The following is a 9438-nucleotide window of genomic DNA, read 5'->3' on the forward strand; positions in this document are numbered from 1 at the left end:
AGTCCCGAGACCGACGGCTCCCAGTGGAGATGCCAGGTGGACTGCGCCAGCCCCCGGGGCATCAGCCTTGGCTGATAGAGTGTGAGCCACGCAGCCCCGGCACTGCCAGTCTGTGCAAAGGGGAAGCCAATTAGGCAGCTGCCTGCCATTGGCCACGGGGGGGGGGGGGGGGGACCTGGGGTGAGACAGGTCTGCAGCAAACGTGATTAGGCTGGGAGCCAAATGCAGCCTCTTAACCCTCTTACCAGCCGCAGGGCTTAGCCGGTTCCACAGCACACAGACCGCGGAGCCCCATGCCACGCTGCCAGCCACGGGGGCTCCCAGGCTGGATGGGGGGGCAGAGGGGGTCCCCCGATGGCAAATGCAGAGTGCAATGCACAGGGTGGGGGTGGGGGTGGGGGCCGAGCCCTTGGCCCTGGGGAACGTGACAGCGCAGAGCAGCCCGTGGCACTCCCTGCTGCAGGGAGCCCCAGCGCCAAGGGCCGGGTGAGAGGTGGGGACGTCCGTGCCGGGCAGGGGTTGCCAGCAGAGCCGCAGGGAGCTGCCCCGGGCCCAGCTGTGCCCAGAAGGGCGGCAAGGCCGAGGGGAGCCAGAGCGGACCGTGCTTGTCCTGCTGCTGCTGCAGGGACCTGAGGCCTGGCTGGGCCAGACCCATCCCGGGCCCCGTGGGGTGTACGTGGGGATCCAGCTGGCAGGGACCATCCGCCAGGGTGAGGCCCAGCCCACACTGGCCTGGTCAAGCTCAGCTGGGCAGCAGGCTGCCCGGCCGTGCCCCCGGCCTGCTTGCAGCTCCCAGACCTGACTCCATGCCCTGAACCTCTTGCCTGCTCCTCCCTGGACCTCCTGGGCCAGATCAGTCGCTTGCTCGGTCACAGCCTCACCTTGGCCCTTGGCTGCTCTCCTGGACTCGGGCTGTCACCCAGGTTTGACCCCTGCCCTAGAGTGACCGCCCATGCCCCGGTCTGCCCCACAGCTGTCCCTCAATGTGGGGGGGCAGGGTGGCAGGGGCCAGGGGAGCGCGAAGGACAGGGCAGCCACAGGCAATGGGGCCATAGAAGTGACTTTCCCAAAAGTACCGAGAGCAGTTAGCTGAGGATGAGCAAAGTCATGAGCACCCGCGCTTCAGCGTGCTGCGCCCGCGCTCCACCGCGGAGCCCCCCGCGGCCTTACACAGCTCTTTCCCGCCGAGGGACGGGGAAACGCCCACGCTGCACGTGCACGGGCCTGCTCGGGCACAGGCATCTGCAGACCTGCGCCATCCCTGGCGCCCCGAGAGGTGGCCAGAGAGGGCAGGCCGGAGCCGGGGCCCGGAGGCTGCAGAGGGGAGCGCACAGGCTCCCAGGTGGACCCTGGGGCCGCGGCGGACGAGCAGCTCCAGGGAGCAAACCACAAAACTGCAGCGCAAAGGGCTCGGTGCGACCGTGGCCGGCAACAGGGAGCTGGCGGCACGTCCGTGCGGGGCAGAGTGAGCGGCCAGGGCACAGAGCGAGCAGCGGGGACCAAGCGGTGTCCTGGGAGAGGCTTCGCGCCCGGGCCAGGCGGGGCTCCATCGGAGGCTGCAATGGGCAGAGGGGCTGAAGCCGACCCGCAGGTTACAGTCGGGGCAGCCCAGGAGCACGGGGCCTGGAGCCAGCGCCCGGGGTCGTGGGTGACCCCACGGGGAGCAGCCTGGGGCCGCGCCGTGACCGCCCCACGTGCTCCGTGGGCTAGGACCGCAGCGCCCGGGGCGGGGGTCCAGGGCCCTGCAGCGCCTGGGCCGCTCCGCACCGGGGCTGCGCCGGAGGCGGCCCCGCGGGCCCGGGCGTCGAGCAGGGCCAGCGCCACGTGCCAGCAGCGAGCGCACGAAGGGCAGCGGCTTCAGCGCGTCGATTGCGCATGCTCGGGCGCAGCGGCCCGCCCTCCCCGCCGCCAGCCAATCCGACACCGGGCGGAAGTGGCGCACGGCCGCTCTGCTCCGCGCAGCCGCGTGTCGCCGGGCCCGGAAGCGGCGGCGGCGGCGCGATGGCGGCCGAGGGGGACGTGGAGCTGGAGCTGGAGACGGAGCCGAACGGGTCGGCGGGCGGCGCGGACGGCGGGGGCCGCGCGGCGGAGAAGCCGCGGAAGCATGACAGCGGCGCGGCCGACCTGGAGCGCGTCACGGACTACGCGGAGGAGAAGGAGATCCAGAGCTCCAACCTCGAGACGGTGCGTGCCGGCCGGCGGGCGGGGGCCGGCGGGCGGGGGCTCGGGCCGGGCCCGCGGCTGACCCGCGCTGTCCCCCACAGGCCATGTCCGTGATCGGCGACCGGCGCTCCCGGGAGCAGAAGGCCAAGCAGGAGAGGTGAGGGGGGGCGGGGGCGGCAGCGCACGCGGCCAGGCCGCTCCTCCGGCCCGGGGCGAGCCTCGTGCCCGCGAGCACATGCTCCGGCTCCGGCGGAGACCCGGGGCTGCACGCCACTGACGCCCGTGTCCGCGCCCTCCTTACAGGGAGAAGGAGCTCGCCAAGGTCACCATCAAGAAGGAGGACCTGGAGTTGATTGTGAGTGCGGAGGGGCTCGCGAGAGCGGGGGACGGAGCTGCTGGGGCGGTCCCGCCGTGCTCACCCCGCTGCTCCTTCCCTGCAGATGACGGAGATGGAGATCTCGCGGGCGGCGGCGGAGCGCAGCCTGCGGGAGCACCTGGGGAACGTGGTGGAGGCCCTCATCACCCTCACCAACTGAGCCTGCGGCCGGCAGCGGTGGTTGGACACTCTGTGACTGATGGGAATAAAGACACCATCTGGCCTGGGCTGTTGGTGCCGTTTATGTGGAGCTGGGCACAGGAATCCGCCCGCTCGAGCGGGCTCCGGCGCCCCTGCCCCCCTGCGCAGGCGGGAGTCGGCTGTCTGGGCGCTGGCGCCTGCTGCACTGAAGGGCTGCAGCGCGGGCACGTTTGACGAGGGCTCCCGCGTCCTTGCTGCCCTCGGGGCACTGACCCGCTGCTCCCAGGGGAGGGGAGGCTGTTCCTGCTCCAAGGCACCATCTCTGCCCCTGCCCAGGCTTGGCATCTACCTGCAGTGTTTCGTCTCGTCCTTTCCTTCCTGGTGCCACCTGGAGTCTCCTTTAGGGTTCTCAGGCTGAGCCGGTCTTTCACTGGAAGTGATTGGGGGTCCCAGTGTGCTATGAGCGTGCTCCTTCCTAGGCCTGCCCCTGGTTCTCCCTGTGACCTGGGAAGCTGTGGATGTGTCTGTGAACATGACCCTGTGGGCTTCACTTTGACCGGCAGGTCTTGCGATCGCAAAGCAGGAGGTTCAAGCAGGCAGATTTTCTTAACCTGGCAGTGACTCTTGCTTTAGGTCAGAGAAATGTGGTCCAAGCTGCGCTGCTGGATTCCAGAGTAGGGTGGCTTAGCACCAAAGCATGAGTTAGCACCCAGGCATGCAGGGACTTGTCCCAGAGGCTCAGAACATCGCTGCCACAGCGCCTGGGTGCTGCAGGCCTGCTCTGCTCCCCTGGGCCAGTACTGCCTGCAGGGAGAGCCTTGCCCCAGGCTCTGCAAGCAGACAAGGGCTTGGCAGGATAGAGCCATGGTGCAGGGAGTGGAGGGGCCTGGGCTCAGGGTTGAGCCCCTGGCACAGCGGTGCCAGCACGAGGCAGTGCGAGGGCTCTGGAGTGGCTGCTGAAGCATCCCCTGCCCTCCTGGCAGCACAGCCTTGGCAGGGCCCTTACCTTTTGTGCTGTATCACGTGCACCAGCTGCTTGACCAGGGCTGTCCCTGAGGGCACAAGTCAGGGTGACTGCCCCAGGCTCCACGCTTTGGGGGGCCCTGCAGAGCGGCACAGCACTGCTGCGCTCCCACTGGCTTCACACCCAGCCACAGAGCCTGCCCCCACCCCAACTCTGCCGCTGGCTTCCTTGAATCTGGGGGCAGGGTCCCACACCCTGCTCGGATCATCTCTGTGCCTAACCGCCCCCCCCAAACACACTCCAAAGGAGGAGAGCACTACCCGTCTTCTAACAAATCAACTTTAATCAAATCTAATGCCAAGGCCTAGAAAGGGGGAAAGAGTCCAAGAAGTCCCCAGGCAGGAGGGGGCTGTCAGCCGCTGCAGACTGGAGCAGGGAGTTGCTGCCCCCCATGGGGGGAAGCCCCTTGGTAATGGGCTGGGCTGGGCTGCTCCAGCTGTCACAGATTAGCTGCTCCACAGAGGAGCCAGGTGGGAAGTCTGTGCAGCCCTTTGCAGGGCTCGGTGCTGGTGAAGAAAAAGTCTATAGCAGAAGTGCTTGCCACCCCGACATACTGACCAGGCTGGGGCCGGGGGCCAGAGCAGACACACCTCCACCCCGGCACCAGCAGTGCGCTGCTCTCCTGGGCGCTCCCTTAGGTGGTCTTCCGTTTCTTGGCGGATGGCCTCTCGAAGACATCCCGCACACCAGCTGCCTTCTGTTTGAAGAACTTGGTGTTCTGGGCACTCTCCTGGCCCCAGGCTGAGTCGAAGGAGGTCGTGTCCTGGTCCACTAAGTGCGTGTACTTTGTCCGCCCGGAGCGCCCAAAGTTCTTGACCTAGGGGAGAGAGAGTCAGAGTAGCAGCTCTGGCACAGACTTTCCCTTGGAGCAGGGGGGCTAATGCCCCTCCGTCCCAGAGCACAGGCTTGGCAGGGTCGTATGCACAGTGAGCAGCCCACCTCACTCCCCCATCACGCACCTGCATGACTTTGGGCAGGATGGTCTTGTTGAAGTGATCCTCCAGGGTCGGAGCGCTGAAGTCCCTCTTGTATACCTCCTCGTCCTCATCCTGCGGGGGAAGCACACAGCTAGGAATGTCTCCAGCCAGGCTGCGCAGACCAGGCCAAGCCCACGCCAAGCATTCCTGGCAACACCACCCGGCTCCCTGCCTGTGGCAGCACAGCCAAGGAGCACACTGCTCCATCTGGCCTCTCGGTGGTTGTGCTGGGTTGTTGACCACCTGCCACACAGGCACTCGGGCCAGCAGCAAACATGCCAAGCAACAAACCTCCTGCATCAACCTGGAAGAACTAGGCACCTTTCAGATACATGCAGCATAGCACAGCCCCGCGCCCCCCCGTGGTCCAGAGCGCAGCAGCCTGAGGAAAGGGTTACAGACAGGACTGCAGCAGATCTTGTTGCAGGGGGGACAGTATGAGCAAACGGAAGAGGCAGAAAGTGGCCATGGGGAAGTCGCTACTGACTTGGGGCAGTGACAACAGAAACGCAGCGCCTTTCTGGTCCTGGGACAAGCCTGGCACCAAGGGGCCCCAGGGGCTGGAGCCCACAAGGCAGTGGCATTGTCAGGATAGACAAGGAAGTTGAGCTTGGCACTACCACCGGGTTGAAAGGAGACCAACAGGAAGGGGAGCAACGCAGGCTCCTGCTGCAGAGACTCAAGAATGCATCAGATGCATGCAGCACAATGTGGCTGTGCATATTGCCAGCGACGGGGAAAGCAGAGCAAACCAGAACTCGCACCGGGGCTAAGACAGCCACATCCTAGTCACCCCCTGAAACCTATCCCTGCTGCTCCTGTGCTCACCCCCCTTGAACACAGCAGACATCCTCCTGGCCCCAGGGGCCCGGCCCAGCACTCACCATGAAGAAGGCGCCACGGTGGTAGTACTTCTGCAGGAACTTGTACTTGCCCTTCACAGCCTTGTTGGTGATGACCTTGCCGTTGGCTCGCAGCTCGGCGCGGCGCTCCTCCTCTGTCAGGTTGCGCATGCGCTCGATCTCCGCCTTCTCCTTCTCCAGCCTGGTGGAGGCAGAAGCCACGTGAGGTCCCTGTTCCCTTGCCCAGGGCTCCGCACAGCCGTCACAGGCTGCAAGGGCAGACACCGTGCAGGGTGCAGAGACCCTTGCAGACAAGGGAGCTTGGCAGGCTGCAGTGCCCAGACAGAGCAGGTGTGTGGGGGTGGGCTGGGCAGGCCTGGTGCCACCCCGCACTTACGCCTCACGCTCCTCGCGGTCCCGCTTGATGCGCTTGAGCTCGCGCACTTTCCAGGCCTCGTACTCCTCCTCATCGTTCTCGTCATCCGTGTCCAGCGCTTCCAGGGCGGCCAGGGAGCGCTTGTTCTCCTCCAGCTCCTTCTTGGCCTCATCCTCCACAATCTGCAGGAGACCCAAGCTAAGCACCAAGCCTACCAAGGGAGGCCTGCCCTCACACAGACACTGCCCCCGCAGCCCAGCTGCCCACCAACATTCTCCCCGCCCCTCCTGGTACCTTGAGCGTGTACTTCCGCCTCTCCTCAGCCAACCGCTTGGCCTCCTGCTCCAGCTCTTTCTGCTTGGCTGCCTCTGCCTCTCGCTCCTGGACTGTGATCCGGTCTTTCCTGCAGACACAGGCCGCACAAACTCTCTCAAATCCCATCACCAACCCCTGCACCTGACCCCTCCCTCAGTCCACACCTCTTATCCCCCCCTACTGCACCATGGCGGTGAGGTCACCCCTCTGGGTTGGCTCTAGGCAGACCTGCTTTGTTACTTCCCCACCCAGGCTGTTCAGGATTGGGGGGGCAGGGGAGGAAGGGGGTGATAGTAGCTGATGAGCTGGCTGCAGCATGGCAAGGCTGTCTGGAGCCTTACTGCTCCATGCTCATCCCCTGGGGACCAGAGCTGCAACATGCCAGGCCTGGCACCCAACCTGGGGCTGGAACCCAAGGGGCCATTAGTTGGTTCTCCAGCTCAGGCACCTGTTGCCACTGCTCTGTGGTAGGAAGAGCCACTGCTTCCTCACGCAGAGGTTGAACAGTGGCCCAGGCTGGCGTTCTGCCCTCCACAAGCTGCCAGAGCCTCCCCGGGCAGGCAGCTGTGGCACATACTTGCGGATAAAGACGGGCTTGAGGCGCGGCTCCATCTCGTCCTCGCTGTCTGTGTACTCCTCGTACTCAGACTCCGACTCCGACTCCTCCCCAGACCGGCCCTCATCCTCCAGCTCCATCACCTCCATCTCCTCGTTCTTCCTCTCCTGGGCTCGCTGGCGCATCATCCCGCGGCGACGCTCAATCTCCTGACAGAGCCCACCCCAGACCAAGGTGTCAGGGCCACCACCCTTCCACCTCCTCTGTTCTTCTGCCTCCAGAGCTTCCCCACCCCAAGCAGGGACCAGTGGTCAAGTCCCTTCCAGCTCTGTCACATCACAGACAAAGTTTGTGGCATGTGTTGGACTAACAAAAGCTTCTGTCCTGCTGCCCCCTCCCAGCTGCAGTGAGGACTGGAAGGAGCCTGTCGCCCAAAAGGTCAGTCCGAGCCGCCTACACAGTGACACCCAGCCTCCGCGGCCTTGTCCAGTTCTGCCAGCAGCAGCCTCTGTCCCACCCGGCTGGGAGGCCCGGAGGCACCAGTACCTCCGGCAGCACACTTGCAACCAGCTGCTGCGCCCCTGCACGTACCTCATCGTCGATCTCCTCCTCCTCCTCCTCGCTGCTGTCCTCCCGCTCTATGCGCCACGCCTCTCCCTCCACCTCCGAGTCGCTTTCTCCGACCACTTCTGGCTCCACAATCTTGCGGTGCCGCGCCAGCCTGTGGACAGGCCCCAGACCCAGCACCTCAGTCACCTTGTACCAACGCCCCACAAACCTGCCCCAAGCCTCACCCCAACCTTCCTAATCTACTGTTGTGACTCCACCGGTTACCAGGAGGATGGATCTGGGCCCCGCTCTTCCTTAGTGCCACAGATCAGGCACCTGCATGCGAATCTTACGCAACTAAGACACCACGTGTTTCAATACAGACAAGTGCAGGGTGCTGCACTTGGGCAGTAGTAACCGGCAGCACACTTATAAGATGGGAAACTCCCTTCTTGAGAGCACAGAGGCAGAAAGGGATCTTGGAGTCATCGTTGACTCCAAGATGAACATGGGCCGACAATGCAAGGTCACGGTCAGCAGCGCTAACATGCATCCACAGGTGCATCTCAAGCAGGTCCAAGGAGGTGATCCTCCTCATCTACGTGACACTGATCAGGCCGCAGTTGGAGTACTGTGTCCAGTTCTGGGTGCCGCACATCAGAAGGGATGTGGCCAGCATGGAGAGGGTCCAGAGGAGGCCACCAGCATGATCAGGGGGCAGCAGGGCAGACCCTACGAGGAGAGGCGACGGGACCTGAACCTGTTCAGCCTCTGCAAGAGAAGGCTGAGGGGGGACCTGGTGACTGTCTATAAACTCACTAGGGGGGACCAGAAGGGTTTGGGGGAGACCTTGTTTCCCCTAGCGCCCCCCGGGATAACAAGGAATAACGGCCACGAGTTGTTGGAGAGTAGGTTTAGATTAGACGTCCGTAGGAACTACTTCACAGTCAGGGCGGCTAGGATCTGGAACCGACTTCCAAGGGAAGTGGTGCTGGCTCCTACCCTGGGGGGCTTTAAGAAGCAGCTTGATGTCCACCTGGCTGGGGTCACTTGAGCCCAGCTTCCCTCCTGCCCAGGCAGGGGTCGGACCTGAAGATCTACAAGGTCCCTTCCGACCCGAGTTTTACGAGTCTATGAAGCGTGACAGCCCTGAGTGCCATCAGGCAACGCAGCCTGTGCTGAAGCACAAGCCGCAGCCGACCCCTCGACAGCTTGGGCACTCCCTCGCAAGGCAGCAGGAACCCATTTTTTGTGAACCCCGTTGAGCACCGAGCCGCCGGCCTGCCCGGGAGGAGGCCGCCCCTCCCCTGTGCCACGAGCACAGCCTCCGCGGGGAGCCTGCTCCTCGCTTGCTGAGCAACGCCGCGGCAGCCCGTGGCCTCGCGCAGCACCTCGCTCCTGGGACTTCGGTCAAATAGAAACGCGCTCGTGACGGGCGGCTCTCTCGCCGTAGAAGCACGGCCGGGGGCTGGGGGCGATGGGGGGGCCGCACTGTTACCGAGCGCTTCTGGCGACTCGCTGCCCCAGACGCTCGGCCCGGCTCCCGGGGACCTCGGGGCAGGGCTCACCGCTCCTCCACGTCCTCGCTGATGCGGTTCTGCAGGCGCCGCAGCCGGGGGTCGCTGGCGAAGTCGTCCTCCTGCTCCTCGGGCTCCACCTCCTGCTCCTTCGCCTTCTTGATGAACTGGAACTCCTCGTCCTCCTCGTCCGACGACTCCATGGGCGCGTAGTCCGGCCGCTTGCCCGACACGTAGCGCTTCACCTTCACCTTCTCCATCGAGATCTCGCCTGCGGGCAGGGGCCGGGTGAGCGCCGGGCCCGGGGCCTGGGCCTGCCCCGGCCTCCCTCCTCTCACCCCCGCCCCCCGGCCCGGCCCGCGATACCGCCCCCCCCTCACCCTTCTCGTTGCGGACGGGCACGGCGCCCGCCGTGGACTGGATCGGCGGCTGCTTCATCAGGGCGCTGGGGACCGACATGGCGGCGGCGGCTGCTCCGGGCCCGGCCGGGACCCACCGACAGCGAGACCGAGACCGAGACCCGCTCCCGTCCGCCGGAACCGGAAGCTGGGGACAGCGGAGAAGCCAAGGCGGAAGTCAACTCCGACGGCACTTGAACCCTC

The 9438-nt window shown here is 65.2% G+C and overlaps 2 protein-coding genes across 2 annotated transcripts; one reads left to right on the forward strand and one right to left on the reverse strand.

Annotated features, from left to right (window-relative positions):
* Positions 1-1955: 1955 nt before the first annotated feature.
* On the forward strand, positions 1956-2766 carry HYPK (huntingtin interacting protein K). Its single transcript, XM_006271138.4, has 4 exons — positions 1956-2184; positions 2265-2320; positions 2467-2518; positions 2604-2766. Exons 1-4 carry the CDS (start codon positions 2002-2004, stop codon positions 2697-2699), a joined length of 387 nt encoding a protein of 128 aa, XP_006271200.3. The 5' UTR covers positions 1956-2001; the 3' UTR covers positions 2700-2766.
* A 1203-nt stretch (positions 2767-3969) lies between these two features.
* On the reverse strand, positions 3970-9410 carry MFAP1 (microfibril associated protein 1). Its single transcript, XM_059714453.1, has 9 exons — positions 9217-9410; positions 8888-9107; positions 7362-7491; positions 6792-6979; positions 6194-6302; positions 5921-6081; positions 5566-5725; positions 4664-4753; positions 3970-4521 (listed from the first exon to the last, which is right to left on the reverse strand). The coding sequence occupies exons 1-9, from the start codon at positions 9293-9295 to the stop codon at positions 4339-4341; spliced, it is 1320 nt and encodes a 439-aa protein (XP_059570436.1). The 5' UTR covers positions 9296-9410; the 3' UTR covers positions 3970-4338.
* Between the last annotated feature and the right edge of the window lie 28 nt (positions 9411-9438).

The sequence above is a fragment of the Alligator mississippiensis genome, chromosome 11 (assembly GCF_030867095.1).
Source record: "Alligator mississippiensis isolate rAllMis1 chromosome 11, rAllMis1, whole genome shotgun sequence".
NCBI lineage: Eukaryota > Metazoa > Chordata > Crocodylia > Alligatoridae > Alligator > Alligator mississippiensis.